General features: G+C 37.8%; 3 protein-coding genes and 1 long non-coding RNA gene across 6 annotated transcripts; 2 read left to right on the forward strand and 2 right to left on the reverse strand.

Annotated features, from left to right (window-relative positions):
• Nucleotides 1-156: 156 nt before the first annotated feature.
• On the forward strand, nucleotides 157-5925 carry LOC135161393 (mitochondrial ribosome-associated GTPase 2). 3 transcript variants are annotated; one of them, XM_064118924.1, is made up of 7 exons: nucleotides 204-328; nucleotides 483-664; nucleotides 3221-3460; nucleotides 4135-4254; nucleotides 4338-4676; nucleotides 5009-5380; nucleotides 5711-5925. In XM_064118924.1, exons 3-7 carry the CDS (start codon nucleotides 3221-3223, stop codon nucleotides 5870-5872), a joined length of 1233 nt encoding a protein of 410 aa, XP_063974994.1. In that variant the 5' UTR covers nucleotides 204-328; nucleotides 483-664; the 3' UTR covers nucleotides 5873-5925. The 3 variants fall into 3 exon arrangements, with proteins under 3 accessions (XP_063974995.1, XP_063974993.1, XP_063974994.1); XM_064118923.1 differs by lacking the exon at nucleotides 483-664 and having other exon boundaries at nucleotides 173-328; XM_064118925.1 differs by lacking the exons at nucleotides 3221-3460; nucleotides 4135-4254; nucleotides 4338-4676; nucleotides 5009-5380; nucleotides 5711-5925 and adding an exon at nucleotides 1190-2503 and having other exon boundaries at nucleotides 157-328.
• A 195-nt stretch (nucleotides 5926-6120) lies between these two features.
• On the reverse strand, nucleotides 6121-10651 carry LOC135161388 (alanine--tRNA ligase, cytoplasmic). Its single transcript, XM_064118914.1, has 5 exons — nucleotides 10458-10651; nucleotides 10192-10354; nucleotides 8931-9720; nucleotides 7543-8490; nucleotides 6121-7367 (listed from the first exon to the last, which is right to left on the reverse strand). Exons 2-5 carry the CDS (start codon nucleotides 10333-10335, stop codon nucleotides 6319-6321), a joined length of 2931 nt encoding a protein of 976 aa, XP_063974984.1. The 5' UTR covers nucleotides 10336-10354; nucleotides 10458-10651; the 3' UTR covers nucleotides 6121-6318.
• A 782-nt stretch (nucleotides 10652-11433) lies between these two features.
• On the reverse strand, nucleotides 11434-18179 carry LOC135161387 (uncharacterized). Its single transcript, XM_064118913.1, has 3 exons — nucleotides 17793-18179; nucleotides 12787-17666; nucleotides 11434-12470 (listed from the first exon to the last, which is right to left on the reverse strand). The coding sequence occupies exons 2-3, from the start codon at nucleotides 17622-17624 to the stop codon at nucleotides 11537-11539; spliced, it is 5772 nt and encodes a 1923-aa protein (XP_063974983.1). The 5' UTR covers nucleotides 17625-17666; nucleotides 17793-18179; the 3' UTR covers nucleotides 11434-11536.
• LOC135161401 (uncharacterized) lies at nucleotides 12466-19247 on the forward strand. Its single transcript, XR_010298772.1, has 4 exons — nucleotides 12466-12621; nucleotides 12691-12955; nucleotides 18342-18901; nucleotides 18981-19247. It is a non-coding gene; the product is annotated as an uncharacterized LOC135161401 (long non-coding RNA).
• Nucleotides 19248-19589: the final 342 nt, after the last annotated feature.

Genomic DNA, 19589 nt, shown 5'->3' on the forward strand with positions numbered 1-19589 from the left:
TCATTGTTTATGATTTTTAACGGAGAATAATAATTTATTGAAGTTGTGATTGATCGACAACAAAATCACAGGATAATTTTAACGATTACCTAAGTATCAGAGTAACGTCAAGGGACGAAGGGACGAGGTGGCGAATTGCCTGAACTGACTGAACATTTGAATTGGGAAATAAAAATTAATGCACCTCGTGGTCTTTCGTAACGTAACAACAGTTACCCCCACCATTGGTTGGTGTTCACAACTCTGTGGCTGTTGACAAATAGTTATTAATTATTTACTCATGGGATGGACATAATTGGCGACTGAAAACGATAAGCAAATATCTAAGGTTTGTTATTCATTAATTATCGACTGTTTGTTAATGACAATGGCTGACAAGTTCATGGATTTCCGATTTGTTTACTATCAATCGGTCCGGGGCACCGGTTTTTAATAACATTGAGACTGAGATGAGACTGTTTATGAGAATATTTCTTATCCAGGAACATGCGGTTGTCAATTTTTCACGAGAATGACAAAATACTTCTGTTGGGGGAAGGGAATTTCTCGTTCTCCAGGAGTTTGCTTAAACATAACCTCAAAATTCAGGTCACCTCCACTTGTTATGAGTCTTCAGCCATCAGTGGAGAGGCTGAGAATAATATCAAGTGTCTAGAAACTCAGGGTTTGTATTAATCAATTAACACGTGACACTGACAAGGAATTTTAGAATGAGCAGGATCAATTCAGTGGAAAAAACTAGACTGAAGAAAATAGGGTTTCGTAGAAAAATTCTAGTTTTTTGGTCTAGATGAATTATTCTGTTGAAAATTGACTTATAAAAGGGTGTCCAAAGATATTAAGGGATAAAATCTCCAGAATCCCAAAAAACTTGCTACAAAAAACATTCATATTAGAGAAAAAAATTTGATAATTATGTTTCAATTTTGTTATTTTACTAAAATGTAAATAAGTAAAAATATGTGAGAAAAAGTGTTAAAAGACCGATTGAATAATTTTTGGACAAAAAAGCATCAACTGGGGACGTTTATTACGAAAAAAAGAGAATTATTGAATACATTTCAGCAAAATTGTAGATAAATTTCCATTCAATTTTTCCACGAGTGAAAAATCTCATTTCCTTTTCTATCAACTTCTGTTTCTTTCTCTCTCTGTGGCCGTGAGAAAATCATAATTGTCTTCATTCTAGGGGTGTCCGTTCTACTCGGAGTAGACGCGACACGATTATCGGAACACGTAGTCCTGAAATCCCAGAAATTCGATAAAATAATCTTCAACTTTCCCCACTGCTGTAGTAAAATGCGCCTAGACAAGAATCGAAAATTGTTGAGAGACTTTTTCGTGTCCTCTGGCAGCTTGTTAGAGCCGAATGGTCAGATCCTGGTGACTCTGTGTAACGGTCAGGGTGGCACGCTGAGGGATGCCCCCAGGAGGCGGTGGGACGACTCCTGGAAGGCCAGGGAAATGGCCGCACACGGTGATTTCGTTCTCACGTCAGTCGAGAATTTTTGTGTCGATATGTTCGAAGGATATGAAGTCACGGGGTACCGTGGACTGGATAAAAAATTTCACATGATCGAAGCACTTACTCATGTCTTTGAAAAAGTATCAGCACCAGGTCCCCGTGATTTCCTCCCCTCTACGCCTTCGGATGAAGTTTTGATATCGAAAGAAATTGAAAATTCAAGAGTAATTAGTTATCGCGAAGTGACTGGCGAGGGAGAAGTAAATACTGATGAGTTGGCTCCTCCGTTCTTCGCGTTTGATATCACATTCGCAATTCCCGAAAATTTCGGTGAATTTTTGTTTTATTCCGTTTTGCATAACTGGGCTGGACGAATCATTAAAAACGTGGAATTCATCAGACTCTACGAATTTCCGGAGTCCAATAAAATAACTAGGAGTTACAGACTAATTTATCATTCTGACGAACTGCCACTGTACAGAGGAAGAGTCGTAGAAATTCATAAAAATTTTATTTCGATTTTGTTGGAGGAAAAACTTGGTGTAATTGTCTCTAGGTAGTTTGACAAATACTGGAAAGTACGCGACTTTTAAAGAATTCAATGTTAAGGATTTTCCATTGATTTAGTTTCATAATCAATATTTTTAATTGGTTTGAATTGGAGAACGTAAAGTATAGGAATAGAGTAAAATACCCGGCGATAAAGGAGCCAATAATGAAGAGTCAACACAATTTCCGGAAATTTCAATGAAATTGTTTTTTATTTTCTTTCCATATTCGAACACATCTCGTGGAGATCCTCCATTTTCCTTTAAAACATACTTTTTAATATTTACGTAACTTCTGTGTCGTCGATGGCACCCTCGATTGCCCCTGAAAACCCCTAATTTTGGAGGGAATCTGATATTTACCGATCAATACTTAAATGCAGGATTAAAATACTCAGTACTGTCTGGCATGTCTACTCGCCTGTCCGACGCACATTGTTTTCGATCGAGTGAACATGCAGAAGATAACAGTAATGCTGTAATGCGTATCATGTAATGCTATATTATCTGTAAATACTTCATAGCGTGACACTGATATATCGGTTGTTATAAACAGTGACAAGTGCAAATCGTGGGTTGTGACAGAGGATTATAGGATTCAACTAGAGCTGGAAAATCATCTGAAATATTCATGTCTAATTTTTTCAATTAAACTTGTTGCATGGTGTCAATACTCTAATTATTGGCTTCACTTTCTCCATATTATTTATTCCAACCCAAAAATTCGCACCCCTGTTATTAAAAATAAGTGATTTATTATTTCTTGCTGAATGGAAACAATTTGTTCTTTCGTTTTTAAGAAAATAAAATAAATATATCTTTTTCATTAATTTTCAAAACGTTAAAAATTAAATGAAATAATTAACCGTGAGATTCGGTTCATAATTAGAGACCTTATTTATTCAAAAAACTGATATTGGAAGAATTAATTAGGGAAAATCGTCATAAAACTGAATTTTAAAAAAGCAGACAGGCCTTCAATTCTCAAAAAAATTAAAAAATGCACGGACACGCGTTGAAAAATCTAATACCATTTTCTTATAATGATTTTCACAAATAAGTACAAGAAAAATTATGAATTGATTTATTTGGGGTAAACTCGATGTAATGGTCTTTCGATAATGAAATAAATTGCTGCTCACGAAAATATTCACTGACTATTGTTATTAAAAAATGTTTGAAATACCTTCGCCATCGTTTGTTGCAGATGCAAGCACTCCAGAGGTTGTCCTCACTCGTAATACGACATTCGATTCGAAAACAGAATCCAACAGAGTTATGTAAAATAATACGAGGTGTTAAACTACACTTGATTCGAGAACATCCTCGCAAGTTATTTCATTGTACCAGTTGTTTTCGGAATGATGAATCAGTGGCACTTCCATTGCGAAGCCGGAAACCAAAATCCACTAGAGATACACTACAATATTTTGTGGATGTCAAACAGGTGAGTAATCCGAATGAAATTGCTGAGACGCAGTTGGAAATAGTTGAAACATTTGGAGAATTAATATTTGTGATGAATAGCAAATTTCTTTGATTAATCTTTTTCATGAATAACTTTTGAAAAAATACTGTGAAGTCGTGGGAAATCTAAAACTTCAATATCTTATTATTATGATTATATATGATATTGATTATAAATTTTTCATTTCCATTTTTTAACCTTCCCCTTAATTTTGATTGTTTTTTTTTCGTAACAAAATCCAAAAAGAGGCGAATTTTCTTAAAAATTTCTTCATTTGCTTTTGATAATTGAACATTAAAAGTAAAAAAGACAAAATTCTATTTCAATTCAACTTATTTGACAAAAATATTTTCTATAGAATTATCTCGGATCCAATTTGCATTCTATTTTTCTTTTTTTCAATAAAGAAGACAAACAACATAACTTGCAAAATTTGCAACGCGAAAAGTCTCATTGAAAATATTTCAATCGAATGGAAACGTCGATATCTATTGAATACTTCAGTAAAATCATCCAAAAATAATAGCAATTCGATAGAATTGGCCACCGAATTCGCTAAATTTATTTATTTAATTCTTCTGCACCTCATCTCAGGACTGATTTACCCATCCGTTGAATTTCCGCCCATTAATTTAATAATTTTTTATCCATAGGTGAGAGTATCCGGGGGACAGGGTGGAAACGGTTCCATAAGTTTCCTCCAGGCGTGGGCGAACGAGCACGGTGGACCCGACGGAGGAGACGGTGGTCACGGAGGTCACGTAATCTTCCAGGTAATTGAGCTCAGTCTCCGTAAATTCCCCAATTTATTAAGGAATTAATCCATCGTTTGACAGCCAGAATTCTACTGCTCCAGGTCTCGAGGGACGTCACCAGTTTAAACCACCTGAAACCCGTTATCACCGCGGAAGAGGGTGAGAAAGGGTACAATAGAGACTGTCATGGCAAGAATGCACAGCACACTGTTGTCAAAGTGCCCATTGGAACTATTATCAGAAGCACTGACGGCAACATTCTGGGTGATCTGGAGGAGGAGGGGATGATGTTTATCGCCGCTCGAGGAGGTGCTGGGGGACATGGAAATGCCTTTTTCACTTCTGATGTTCAGCAAGCACCGAGAATCGCTGAGTTTGGGGCCAAGGGGGAGGAGAAACAGTATGTCCTTGAACTTAGGTCTATGGCACATGTTGGATTGGTAAAGTTTTTTATTTTTAATCCCATTTATTTTTAAAATTTTGTCTGTTATCAATGGGAGGATGTTTTTGGTCTAGTGGTTAACGAGCTGGCCACATGAACAAAGCGTCTCATGACCGAAGATTGGAGACGAATTCATAGCTTCTGGAGTTGGTTATAAGTCAGCTAGAGACTAAAAAAAAATTTTAATGAATATTCATTTACTTCAGAAAAGGATTTTTCAAAAAATATCTTATTTGTTGAGTCGAGCCATTAGTACACACTTTCCGACTTGAAGAAAAAATTCTTCACTAAAAAATTATTTAAAAATTAATTGAATACAATGATGGACAGATTGGCCTTCCAAATGCTGGAAAAAGCACTCTTCTTCGTGCGATAACTCGGGCCCGTCCGAAGGTGGCATCCTATCCTTTCACCACCCTGAAACCTCACATAGGAATGGTGCAGTACGATGACTACGAACAAATAGCTGTTGCCGATTTACCTGGGATCATTGAGGACTCTCACAAGAACAAAGGCCTGGGCATAATGTTCCTTAAACATGCTGAAAGATGCGCTGCATTACTGTTTATTCTGGATATCAGTTTGGAGGAACCCTGGGAGCAGTTGTACATTCTCATGAACGAGATCAATCAGTTCAGTGATAAATTGATGGAGCGGCCGAAGATAGTCATCGCGAATAAAATTGATATCCCTGGAGCCGAGGTAATGAATAAAATTAGCTGAATTTAATGTCTTCACCAAAAATAATTGATCTCGCTTTCATTAACTAGACGTTTACGAACACAAGACTTTAATTTTTTTAATTCTTAAAATTTCAAATTAATAAATTTAGGTTATTCATTAATTCATTTGAAATTAAATTCTCAATAATAATACTAATAATAATTGATTGATTATGAAAGTAGAGCCAAATAATAATAATATTTTTCCTAATAATTGTTATTTTTATAAAATTATGAAGTTGACGATTTTTTAATGGAAAAAAATTTAATGCCATTTTGAATTGAATGAATTTATTTTTTTTTAACTCAGGAAAAGCTGCAAAAGCTGAAGGAAAAAATCGATATTCCGGTGGTTGCAATATCCGCCAAAATGGGGACAAATATTCCAACGTTGCTTCGAGATCTGCGTGTCATGTATGATCAAGAACTATCAAAACTTGGAAACGAAAAGTCAGGAGAATCTTCTGAGTAATGTAACATTTATATTTTTCATGTAATATAGTAAATATATAAAATTTTCAAAAACGTATTGATCTACCTCTTCAAATCCTACCCTTAAACTTCGTCTTTTACGAGGACTAGTCTCTGCAGTTCTCTAATTTCATAATTAAATTAATACCATTACACAACCCAAAATAACATGTCATAACCAATGACGACTAGTTCAATTCCGTAATAAACTTTAGAAAACTTAATGGAATGAATGAAAAAATCTGAAAATCCTCTGACTAAAAATATTAACCGATTTATCACTGAATTTTTGGATAAACGTTACATACATACAACATAAAAATGTTTTCAACAAACTCGTGAATAATAAATCCCACTATAGTGCCGAATACTTTGAACTCTATATTTCTTATTAAAAAAAACGTACAAAATCCGCAAAAATGCATAGCTCCCCTTGACTTCCCCACGTTAGGCCCCAAGTTTCATGCCAGCAAATTCCCTGGCAACTTTCAGAGCCTCCTCCAGAGCGTTCACATTTCCCCCAGAAGCCTGAGCAGATTCAGCTTTGCCACCTCCCTTTCCCCCCATCAGAGGTGAAATGGCCTGGATCCACTCATTAGCCTTGAGTCCCTTATCAACAGCTGATTTAGGAACAGCGCTGAGAGCAACGATTTTCTTCCCCTCCTCATCGACACTGAGGAGCAGAGCACTAGTCTCTGGTGACAACGCCTTGATCTTCTTCAGAGCCCCATCAAGAGCTTTTGTATTGCTGAAGGCTTCCAGTTGCTCCACGAGAACAGCCACTCCCACATTATTCTGAATTATCTCTGCGACCTTCTCCACAACGAGATTGGCGACTCTGGCTTTAGCAGCACGATCCTGATCATCCAGATTTTTCTTAAAGCCCTTTAGCAACACCCTCATCTCGTCCTTTCTCCAGTATGGAATGACAGCATGAGAAACATCGTCATTCAGCTCTACAATTTTTCTGACAACTTCCTTAGTATTTTTCAAGCAATCAGGGCCATTAATTTCCCTCTGGATATCGTTGAGTCTGTTCTGCAGCAGATCAGCCTTCTTCAGGGCCCTAGTCGCCTCGGGCCCAGTGAGAGCGATGATCCTCCTGATGCCCTTGGCAATAGCCTCCTCACTGGCTATCACAAAGTCCCCAATGTGCCCAGTATAATGTAAATGCGTTCCTCCGCAGAATTCAACACTCGTTGTCGTGCCAGCCGGACCCAGAGGATCCTTCTCCAGGTCCTCAACAGGTACTCCCATGCTCACGATCCTCACTGGATCCGGATAAGTCTCTTCGAACATCGCACGAAGACCATTTACAGTTTTTGCAACAGCAAGTTTACTCTCTTTAGCGTAAATCTTCCTGTTGTCCTTCACCATCTCGTTGGTGTAGGTCTCAGTGTCCTTAACCTGACTAGTTGACATCGCTCCCTTGTTCGTGAAGTCAAATCGCAGTCTGTCGGGGGCTACTAATGATCCTTTCTGATCAGCCTCTGTGCCTGGACGAGGGGAAAACAATCAGGTTTAATTGATGGAAATGATAAACGATAAATACTTCTCTAATTGATCGTTAATTAGAGAAGTTAAACAGGTTTTTATTAAATACGTGCTATTCTTAAAAGTCGAAAAAGTGTCCAGTAAACCTGAGGCTAAAATAAACCAGGTGTTACGTACCTAAAACCCTCCTCAGGGCATAATTAAGGGCGTGTGTGGCGGAGTGATTGCTCATCACCAGTCGTCTCCTAGAAGTGTCTATATTCAGCTGCAGTTGATCGCCCTTTCTCAGCACCCCAGTTCCCACCGTTCCAATATGCAGGACGTAACCCCCTCGGACCTGGACATTGGTCACCCTGACCTCCGCAGAGTCCTCTCCCTCGTTTCCCTCAGGACTTCCCTCCGGGGCCTTCACCAGGAAACCCTCGTCGTAGATTTGTCCCCCTTGCTCGGCGTAGAAACACGTCTTATCCAGGAGAACTCCAACCTCCTCCCCAGGTTGTGCCTCATCCACGAATTTCTTCTGCCTCCTCAGAGCTATGACTGTACCACTGCAAGGGGCGAAACTGTACTCAGCAGTGACCTCTTCATTCGTCGAGTAATTGTACTTCCAGGAGTCGTCTGTCGGTGAAACTCCAGAGCTCTGGAGCTCCGTAATTGCGTGAATGTCCAGGTTAATCTGATCATCAACACCACCAGCGTTACCCTGGGAGGTGATCTGAGCAAGTCTCTTGGACTCCTCGTAAGCTGTCATGTCAACAGTCAGGCCCTTCTCCTCGGCCATCAGCTGGGTGAGGTCCACGGGGAAGCCGTAAGTGTCGTACAACCGCCAGGCAACATCCCCAGGGACTGTCTTATCATTCAGTTTGGAGATGGTCTTGTCTAGCAGACTGCGACCTCGAGACAATGTCTTCAGGAATTGATTCTCCTCTTCGTTTATCACGTCGATAATTGACAATGGGTCCTTCTGCAACTCAGGGAAGATCTCTCCGAGGAGCTCCACGACAACGTGCACCAGGGAACCGAAAAATCCTGGCTTTGCATTCAGTTTCTCTGTGGCGTAGCGCACTGCGCGACGGAGAATTCTGCGAAGGACATAGCCTCGACCAGTATTGTTGGGCATTCCACCTGTTGAAGACATTTTTGAGGTCATGTTTGAAAAATAGAAAGATGGATTTAGAGAAGAAATGCACTGATTTGCCAGAGTATGTCAGTGTAATTTAGCACAAAAAGATGATTAGTAAGTGATAAATTAATATTAATGAATGAATATAATGAATATAAATCAGTAGTGAAGTGGTAAAACGAGATAAGTTGACTCATCAAGAGTGATAGCTTCATTTTTTGATAACATGTATTATAGTGCTCAATACACTCCACAAAAAAAGTTACGAAGATTATACTTAAAAATTTTGCTATCTCCCCGAAATTTCTAGATAGACATTAAAAACTGGTCAATAGTCAAAAGTAACTTGTCTCTTTACCACATCGCTACTGAAATCCTTTGGACCATGTTCTACAACAGCATTTGTCATGCTAAATCTCCTTGAACTAGATCCAATACCCACCATCAGCGAGAGCAATGGTGATGGTCCTGGCATGATCAGCAAGAACTCTGTAAGCCATATCGATGCCATCACTGTCCTCAGCCCCAACTTTCCCCGTATAAGGACGAGCTCCAGTGCCCCTCTGTATGGCCTCAAAAAGGGGCATGAACAGATCAGTATCATAATTAGCCCTTTTGTTTTGAATAACCGAGACAAGTCGTTCGAGTCCAAGGCCACAATCGATGTGTTTCTTGGGAAGGCTTCGTAGGCTGCCATCAGACTCTCGATTGAACTGAATGAACACGAGATTCCATATCTCCAGGACATCTGGATCGTCCATGTTGACGAGATGAGCGGCTTCCCTGCCTCCAATGCGATCGTAGTGGAGCTCACTGCAGGGTCCACAGGGCCCAGTCTCCCCCATCTCCCAGAAATTGTCTTTCATGCTTCCTGGGAGAACGTGGGAGGGTGGAAGGCCCAGGGATAGCCAGAGGTCCTTGCACTCATTGTCTGGGGCAAGACCTGCACCCTCGTCACCCCCAAAGTACGTCACGTAGAGACGATCCCCTGGCAGCCCCAGGACCTGCGTCAGGAACTCCCAGGCCCACGTGCAGATCTCTTTCTTGAAGTAATCACCAAACGACCAGTTGCCCATCATCTCGAAGAATGTGTGATGGTAGACGTCCTTGCCCACGTCGTCGAGATCGTTGTGTTTACCACCAGCACGAATGCATTTCTGGGAGTTCACCACACGAACCCAACGGGACATATCACTGTTGGGATCAACTGTGCCCAGAAATATCGGCTTAAACTGAAAATCGAACGTCATTGGAGGATTAGAAGTCGTTAATTCGATTACCCAGAGACGATTACATGTAATTTATCCCCAATAAAATTTTGTTTTTCATAATTTGTCTTGTTATCACGTGGAGCATCCATTATTGGGAAAAATGGTGTTCCATTTTGACTTCTGGCTTCTTAAGTTTTTTTCAGGTTTTTTTTTATGAACATAACCTCTTAAAGTCTTCGAAAAAAATCATAGGATATTTATACTCGACAATTTTTCTGTGAGGAACCCATTTATGGAGATAACTGAACTCACAGAGGATTTTTTCCGTTAAAAAAAGAGAATCTTTTGATATCAAAGAGGAAAAAATGCAGTAAAATGGAAGTTTTCTAACCCCTTGTTGCTACAAAAATCCTAGACACGAGTTTACCTGATTATTTCGCTTCAATCAACATCAAAATGAACCCATTCATTCAGAAATCGTTGTTTATTCACCTGATTCATGCCAGCATTAGTAAACAGCAGTGTTGGATCATCATGAGGAATTGTCGAGTTCGAGTGGACGTACTCATGGCCTTTGCTCTTGAAGAAGTCGATATAGGCGGAACGAATCTCCTTGGCTGTCATTGATGAATTCATCTTGTGCTTTCTGAAACCACTGAAGACCAACAATCAGCACCTTTGATGCCATATGGCATGCAGGCAACCTCGAAATCCGGTTGCATCAGAGATCAATAAATTGGCGAGAAAATTCTACTTACACTTGTGTCCACTGATAACTGTCACAGAAGACTTCACCACGAAATCAATTCCACTGTCAGGTCTGAAATAATTGGTGAAGGTCGAGATATTGTTCAAGCCCGGCTGATTATGATCCTGTGATCCTTTACGTGGATGTTGTTCACCAGAAAAAAATTGTGCAACACTTGTGAACACTGACCTAACTTGTTGTTAATAAACAGAGGTCACTACTTACAAATACCGTGAGTTGTCAAGGTATGATACCCTGGATTCACCTCAGTACCGACGAACAGATAGTGGTGCTCTCCCTCGTCAGGGGGTGGCACCACGACTTGACTGGGATCACCTCAAGTCCCTCAAGTCGAGAGAACTGAGTCTCCTTGACATGACACAATGCAGGGTCCTGCGCATGCGCATTCGGCCACACCAGAATATTTATTCTTTAATGCATTAACATGGCATAAATAATGATTGATAGACTAATGATAATGGACTATATATCACCATTTTGAAGTTATTGACAATGTTTATTTTGGCCTTCAATTGAAAAATAAAAAATGGGATGCTACTTTCTTCTAAAAATGTTTTTAATTAACAAAAAAAGTAGACATTCACTATCAAAGTTAACTACTTGAGTAACAATGCTCTACAATAAATCTTCAAATGATCTGCCTGGATCTTTACCGGAAGCGGCAGAATTTACTGATGTTATCCTGTCTTTGTCCATACCTTTTTCCCCAAGGTGGCATAATTGCAACATATATATTTTATTAATTGAAACATTTAAAATGTTTCATATAAGAAACTTGTCATCAATTCTTCAGATATACAGAAAAAATTTAAAGGATGTATTCATTTTTTACCAGTTCAGATCCCCTGAAATGGGTGTAAAACTCTAATTAATTATTCCAAAATATTGAACAATGTTTTCGGCACTAAAAAAAATAGGATCCAAGGACATTCTCGGGTTTTATAGAGAGTTGAGAAAGCTTGGAATTTGAAGAAAAAAAAAAAATATTTTATTTACATACATACGTAAAAATGTCAATTCGTTTATATCAATCTTTTTATTTACAATGGTTTTTCACCTAAACAATCACTATTTTACTTGACTTCTCCAAGTAATAACAATATTTCTGAGGTGCCATTTGGCCGAATTAACTGTACCATCGTCCTGTATTAGCTCATTTTTCCTGATAAACTCACATTCATGGTGCAGAATATCAGTATAATCGTGCACATGATTGATTACATTCTTCGAAACTTCGATGAGTTGTTGAACTTGATCCTTATTAAATGTCTCGTATAATAAATTATTTTGTAAAATGTGGTTAAGAGAGCTCACGAAGGCTAAATAAGATGTCACTTTCATATTTTTTGGTAATTTTGGAATCAGAGTTTTCAGAACATCAAGCAGCATAAACTGCATGTGACTGTCCTTATCATTGGAATCCCTTAATACATTAAGCAAATTCTTAACAACATTCACCATCAACTCGATGGCTTCAACATCTCGAGAGTTAAGTTCACTGGCAACTTCACTTAACCAAATAAGCAGTGCAGAATTACGACAGAACACACCAGCTTTTGGAATCTTTACAGTTGAGTTGATAATCTGAAGAATGAGAATTTTCGTCCCAGGATCTGCGAGTACACTTCCATAAACGTAGAAAAGTATTCGGTACAAGAAGCATTTCGATAAAATTTGCATTTCCAATGTCGTCTTCAAACCATCTCGAATTATCTCGAGGATCCAGTGCCTATGTACTTTGTGATTAATGTCAGAGCTGTTGAACAGCGTTAAAAATTCGGGAATACTTCTCAGGTCTAGCTCCGATTTGGCCATGAAAAAATTTTGCAGAGGGACAAAGAGTGGGTTCAATGGTTCAGTGGCAACCAGTGCACTTTTTGCTAGAAATGTCGAGATGAAACAATTCAGACGAATATCAGTAAATGGCTCCATTGACGTGGCATTCCGAATACCATTCCGAACTGCATCAATCATACGCATCCAGAGTAATTTCTCTTTCGATCTGAAAAAGTGCCAAAAAATAGTGTGAGTGAAAGTGAAATAATAATAATAATAATGAAAGTGAGTGAAAGTGAAATAATAATAATAATAATACTAATAATAATAATAATGATAATAATAATGGATATAGCGGACAAGTCCCAGCATTTGTGGTAATTAATTTTCCCCACAAGAAAAAAATTAACGCAATCAGAAATCCTACACAATTATATTGTTTTTAGATTGCACTTTTGTAGCGGTCTAAGTACCATTGGCTGGTCATCAAATGTATTAAGAAAAAAAAAAAGACAAAACAAAATAAAAAATGTTATAATCACCTAGTAGCTTCCAAATGAAAATAGAACCTGGATATCACTGTGAATGCTGCCATACGAGTTTCCAAAGAGGCGCTTCCGCAGGCAGCGAATACCAGAGCTAATGCCCCAGACCGAGTGACATTATGACAAGCAATAACATTATTCTCCGCCAGCAAGTGTGTCAACAATGGTAAATAAAATGCCGGATCATATACGTTTTCATCATTATGTAATTCCTTTGGCTGTAGAGTCCTTTGAACTGGATAATTTGCGATTGTATTTTTAACGGTATCGATATTGAAAAGTTGTAGAACTTGCGAGACCGAAGGCTGCCGCCAAATTGCATTGTCCGTTTCACCCCTGACACTGTGATGAGAGGCTGCAGCTTCTCCATATAAATAAGGTTGATAATCTGTGAATTTTATTCCTGAACTCTCATAGTATTGAAGAATAAGCAAAATTCGTTGATCGGATATAGTCAATGTTGCATTATAAGCGGATAAAAAGAGGGGAATGTGCGACGACATCATGACACTTGGATTTTTCTTTACAAGAATGAAGATGAGTTGGAGTAAATCCTTCTTGGCGCTGTGAGAACTGATCATGAGGTTTACAAACTCCGAGTGTGACGTTGTCATTTCGAATAATGTTTTGACGTATTCAGTTTCACTTCTATCCTCGTATACAATATCACAGACTTCTGACAATATCTTCAGCAGCGACAGATTTTTTTGATCAATCTTGGAGTTTTTCATTCCTGATTTTAGAGCAAATCTCGTGAATTGGAACCACAAACTACTTTTGCTCAGGTCTTCAAAGATGAAATTTTTGTCGGTAGATTTAAGATTGGTAATTGTTTGGGAAATATGTGTGCAGAGAGTTTCAATTTGATTAGTGTCTTTAGCATTTTTCTTTAATGTTGACACCATTAAATGGATGAAAACTTGAAGAACTTGACGCAGGATTTCCTGTGGATTTTTATGCAATTTTGAAAATCTTTCGAACAGATGGTGAACAAGTTTCGTATAGTTAAAGTCCACAGTCTCCAATTTGTCTCCACTGGACAATATTTTTTTAGATATACTCTCGCAGGTTTCAAGACTAAAGCAAGAGTCTATCAAATACGCAACTGCATCTACATTCTGAGTGATCCAATCTTTATTATCCACATGAAATAAAAAGTAATTAATAATACTTTTCTCGTATTCCTTGCAAACTCTGAAGAGAAACTCCGAATCCCATTTGTGAGTTAAATTGCTTGATAAAACTTTGAATATGAGTTGACGACTTTGAATTCGTGATTCTTCCATTAGAATGTATTTCGTAAAGAGAGAAATCAACTTTGGATTTCTTTCGGTGAGAAACGATATCAGTGTAATTGTTGATTCATCACATTTGTTTTCTAACAAAGAATTGAAGATTTTGTGATCAACTATAACGATATGATGAGGGAAAATGGTGAGAAATTTATGGAGAGAATTTTCCCAAATTTCCACGTTTATCCCTGTGTATTTCAGATATGTCATCTGAATACATAACTTGTGAAATAGTTGTGTTTCTTCGGGTGATTCCGTGATATCTTCTAATTGTAATCGTTGCGACAATAACTCGAGCACTTTTGGAGCCACCTCTCCCCAAATCGATAATCTCTTTTTATCTTTGCTGGCGAAACTCCCTTTTGGTAAGTTTGTTAGACTCTTGACAAGTCCTAAAAGGTCAGAAGATGATAATTGAAAAATTTCGATGAATTTCACTAAGCACAGCGTCGTCTTTAGGGTCCAACCACCTGCACATTTTCTTAGAACTTTTTCTAATTGTGAAATTAATTTATTCTTCAAGAAGAGGAATAAATTCGGAACGACAGATTTGTCATTAACGTCAATGATTTTTTCAAAAATATTAACAAGACCAGTAGTCACAATTCTGTCTGTTTCAGATTTTCCTTCTGGAATTGGATTAAAAGAATCAACAAGTATTGGATGAGTCAATATATGTGTAGAGCATTCAATCGCACAATTTGCATCACAAGAAATCCCATAATTTCTTTTACAAAAAGTCAACAGTGCGATTATCGCATATTCATATCGATCAAACTGTTGCTGATTTAGTTTTTTCCTTTGAATGCCCTGAGTCAAATAGAAGACAGTCATTTTGAGTAAATTCAGAATTTCGTAATTCGAATTGCAACTATTTTTGTCATCTAGGACTTTATCAATTTCGTGTATCTCTTCAGTGGAAAGTAAAATACTGCTGAATTTTTCAAAAACATTGTTCCATAATGTTCTCCTCAAGGGTTCTGGAGTTTCTCCCTCAGCCCAGCTTTTCAAATATTCAATTTCTTCACCTTGAATGCCCTCATTAAGACAAATCAAAGTTCTTGGTGACAGTTGGTAGTGCAGTGTCAACATCGTAATGAAACCAACAAATTTTCCCGGTGTTTCATTCCATTTTTTCCTCAAACTTTCGTAACATGTGGATAAAATTAATGGAATATTCGTTGTTGGTTGAATCAGTTTACTCACGTCATTATCATTTTTCGTTGTTTCTTGGGCTCCTTGAATTTCATCGATAATCTTCTGATATTTCGAGGGATGTTTCACTGCCTTGGAAATCATTTTCACTAGCCACTGAGTGACACCAACTCTCTCTCTGGAATTCTTGATAAGTTTAATACTGTTCAACCAAATATCCATTTGGTTCTCACAGTTCTTAAATATATTTAATTCATTAAACAACATCTTTGTTGTCTCTGTTCCCCTGGACCATAATCTCTCAAGATGATCTGGTAGAGAGATTAAAAATAATAGAGTAGTTTCCAGAAATTCTTTGTCCATTTTAAAAATATTAGGATTTAAAACTTGAATTGTTTGAATGGCTTGTAATTTCATGGAGGTTAATTCCTCTTCATTGATGTCTACAAGATCATTTATTGAGGTGAGTAATATGCGAGAATCCTCTTTCCAGTTTCCAAGACCTCCTGAAGACAGCCATTCAGGGAATAGCAGACGATATTGTTGCATTAAATCTAAAATTGATGAAAAATATTTAGATTTCGGTGGACTGAGTTGTATCTCCTCCAAATTTACGGCCTCGACGTTTTGGTCGGGTTCATTTTCTTGTCTCCATGCCCTCAGAATATTTTCCACGGAGGGTACATTCTTCAAAACATAATCAGTGACATGAGAATATAAAGTTGAATATTCAGAACTGCTTACATGTCTTTCGGCAGCATTCAAGAATTTCCGCAGTTGGGTTAGCATAATTGTGAGAGTTGCAACAGCTTCATAACGTAAAACCATAGTTGATGAGATTAGAGCAGGTGTAACGGCATTTTTTAATACCGTCAAGGGCATAGTTAATGTCAGTGTGGCAGAGAGCAGTTGAGGAGGCGTTAATTCTGGGAGTGAATGCTCGAGAAAATTTTCAGGTGCAACAGCAGAGAGAACTCTCCTGACGAAATCCATCACCGAAATCCACTTTTTCGAAGCTCTAGGTACCAAGAAGGGTTCAGTATACAGTAATTGAGGCTTTATAAGATCAGGACAAGCAGCCAGAATTTTACAAACCAAATCACAAGGTTTTTCATGCTCCCAGGGATGCTCTAAGCTCTGGAGTACTGTATTCACCAGTCGGTTGTATTTTTTCCCAGTTGTCCCGAGAGTCTTGTCGTTGAAAATTATCCCATAACGATTTGACGTCAGCAGGACCGTTAAAAAATCATGAACTCCTTCAATCGTGATAGCCCTCTCTTCTGGATCCATACAGTCAGCTAAGGATTTGCGTTTTTTATCCTCAAATCCGGGCCAGTTACTCGGGCCTTTCCAGTTATACAGAGACACTAAACTATAAACAACTGGGGTCGAGAACACATGTAGTTTTAGCGTTTTACTAATACCATTGTTCTCCAGTACGTAAGTCTTGACTGTCTTTAAGATGAGCAGCACATTGTCATGAGAATCATAAATGAGATCTGGAAAAATACTAGTGAGCAATCCACGTTTGTCCAGAAGTCCCCTAACCACTGAGGACCTACCATCTACCAAAAATGAGAGAATAAAATGAATAAAACACGTTCTAACACTCTCGGGATCCGTTGGCTTCACCTGTTTTGACATCAGAGTCAATGTCTCTTGGTGAAAAGAGAGATGAGTGAGTAATTCTAGAGGCAGAGTGCCCCCTAACGATACCATTGATGTGAGCAAACGTAAAACAGTTTTTCGTTGTTTTGAATTACTCTGGTTCGACATCAGCCCATAAACTTTTGACAGATGTACGTTTATCAGGTGGTGGCAGGCCTCCTGAGCTGGTGTTATTTGTTGAGGGTACTTCTCCAGGATCTTCATAATGACGATGTGCGCACCCGAGAAAACTAGAGCTGCTTTATTTAAATCCTTGTCAGCCTCTTCTAGCAATCGAACAATTTCGAAAAGATTTCCGGATTTCTCTATATACTCCGACGCTAAGTCACGCTCAGTGTTGGTGGTACATATTATAACGAATTTCCTAAGCACACTTATACCGGAAGCTGTTTTGAAACTTGACCTTAAATAGTTTGCCGATATTTCCATTATTTCTTTCGTTGAAATTTTTCCTGGGAAAGCTTCATTCTCCTCACTACATTTTTCATCACTTTCTTTTCTCATTGAATTCCGATCATTTAGTAGATCATTATCACTTGTCACTTTCATCTTTTTCCTCTTTGTTTTAATTGGAGGGTTCTGTTCTTCACTTACTCTTGAATTTTTTTCTTCGTGTTTTCTTTTGATTTTTTTCTTCATATTCTCACAATTTTCATTATTAAGGTGATTAGATAGTTTTGATTCCAAGTGGGTATAATTGAGTGTTGTTGCTTCATTCATTTTCGTTTCTATGATTTAGAAGGTGGATCTTATTCCATTCAACTGGAAAGAAAATACAAAATTCAATTCAATTGCTAAATTCATTGGGCAAGGACATGTGACGTAGAATTGTTCTGGTTAATGGAGATTATTTATTATGTAAAATACGTTTTCATGGATTTTTCTTACCTTTCTAATCGTTCTTTAATAGTATAAAGAATTTAATTTTCTTGCTTAACCTAGAAATCAAAAACCGACAAACGTGTTCGACACTGAAGACACTGAATATTTTTTTTCCAACCCACGTGTTATTTTTCTTTCCTCTGGATTGGGGGGCTCCGTTCAACTGTACAAATGGTCAACTTGTGTTAAGTTCCAATCTGGTTCGTTGGCATCCAGGTGGCAGGTCCGATGCTCGTGGAGTGCAAAACAGCTCCGAGAAGTTATCAACTTATTATTCTAATCAATTATCCCGCTCATGCCCAATCGTTTGAAGGTCCTTTGCAGGTCTATGATAGATAAGAATTATTGTTTGATCGATCATCGTTTTTTTAAAATGAATTTTTAAAAAAAATGAAATATTTCTACGGAAGTTATCATCTTTTTTTTTTTTAATTTGGCCCTAGAATGTTGAATGACCGCTCAAACAATCGAGAATCGTTTGCAGGTGATTGATAGATGATCATCAATCCCCTACAGATCACTAATTATGAATTATTGATTAAAAATCATTTTGAGGTTACTGAGCTCAGCGGCGGCGGAGTAGGGAGGTCGCCATATTGTATCCAACAGCTGACGGTTTGCATTTTGAGGCATGGCGAAAAACTACTCCGAAACAACTTCTTTCCAATCAAACTCACGATCTCATCTACAGGAGCAGGGCGCAAATATTGTTATCTCTTCGTGACACTGACGTATGTTATTCTACTGAGAAAATGTGGAATGACATTCCAATATTAGAAATCGAAGTATGTGGTACACCAGCCGATGTTTGGAGGAATTGTCTTTTTAATGAACCGAGCCAATGGAAAAAGTATGATTTTACTTGTGGGAGCTATATCCAACCCATTTCGATCTTGGAGCCGAATATTCCTAAACCATTGATCACATCAAACAAGTTACTTTTACCTCTGGAGTTTCATAAAGTTTTAAAAAAGGTGCAATGTCGCCGACCTCTTTGTAGCAGCAGATGCAATGTAGAGACAACCCAATTTTCATCTATTCATTCATTTGAAGCGATCAACTAAGTGTTTGCTGGGGAATGTCTTTAAAATGATTGAAATGGGCGATCAGTATCAGTGAGTATTACTTTACATCAATTACATTCAAATATTATTCCTTTGGTTTCTAATGTACAATTATTCAAAATTGTTGCAGAATTGCTGGGGTCATCAGTGCATTTCATGACCGATACGTGGCCTTTTGTTTAGTGAATGGAAAGTGGTGGTTGTACGACAACCAGCAGCCAAACATCCAAATGACATCAGATGTAGAATTCGTTGAACTGGTTGGATTAGTTTATATTTTAAAAAGTACAATGAGTTGCTAAGCATGTTAAAAAAAATATCACTTACCAAAGTTATTCTATCAAAGATGAATATTTATTTGTTTTCCAATAAAAAAATATAATGATTAGAAAATTTATTCAAGTCTTATCTTTTAAATAAAGAAAAATTCTCATCTAGTTTACTACTGGGAAAGATCTTCAGCAAAATTCATCAACTATGAATCCTCTCGAGCTCCCCATATGCAAAATGCTCAAAAGACTTAACATATAATCTGTAAGAAATAGGCAGCATGTGAAAATAATTATCTATTCGTCGATCAGCCACTTCACAGCTTTCTGATATCAAGCAATATTGCAATTTTATACTACAAATGAAAGTCAAAGTCTAAAAAAGACGGAAAAATTAGAACGTCAATGAAAAATAATTGGTAATGAACAAGTATACAGGCTTATCGTTGATCCATTTTTAGTGGCTTTTC

The sequence above is a fragment of the Diachasmimorpha longicaudata genome, chromosome 4 (assembly GCF_034640455.1).
Source record: "Diachasmimorpha longicaudata isolate KC_UGA_2023 chromosome 4, iyDiaLong2, whole genome shotgun sequence".
NCBI lineage: Eukaryota > Metazoa > Arthropoda > Insecta > Hymenoptera > Braconidae > Diachasmimorpha > Diachasmimorpha longicaudata.

Bases quoted from the DNA above. Each gene is read 5' to 3' on its own strand.
- LOC135161387 (XM_064118913.1), bottom strand. From the start codon at position 17,624: ATGAATGAAGCAACAACACTCAATTATACCCACTTGGAATCAAAACTA. The intron at 12,471-12,786 runs GTGATTATAACA...GCACTTTTTCAG, and splicing joins TTTCATTTGGAAGCTACTAG to ATCGAAAGAGAAATTACTCT.
- LOC135161388 (XM_064118914.1), bottom strand. From the start codon at position 10,335: ATGAATTCATCAATGACAGCCAAGGAGATTCGTTCCGCCTATATCGAC. The intron at 8,491-8,930 runs GTGGGTATTGGA...TGTCTTCAACAG, and splicing joins CACCATTGCTCTCGCTGATG to GTGGAATGCCCAACAATACT. The intron at 7,368-7,542 runs GTACGTAACACC...CCCCTCGTCCAG, and splicing joins TGCCCTGAGGAGGGTTTTAG to GCACAGAGGCTGATCAGAAA.
- LOC135161393 (XM_064118923.1), top strand. From the start codon at position 3,221: ATGCAAGCACTCCAGAGGTTGTCCTCACTCGTAATACGACATTCGATT. The intron at 3,461-4,134 runs GTGAGTAATCCG...TTTTATCCATAG, and splicing joins ATTTTGTGGATGTCAAACAG to GTGAGAGTATCCGGGGGACA. The intron at 5,381-5,710 runs GTAATGAATAAA...TTTTTAACTCAG, and splicing joins TTGATATCCCTGGAGCCGAG to GAAAAGCTGCAAAAGCTGAA.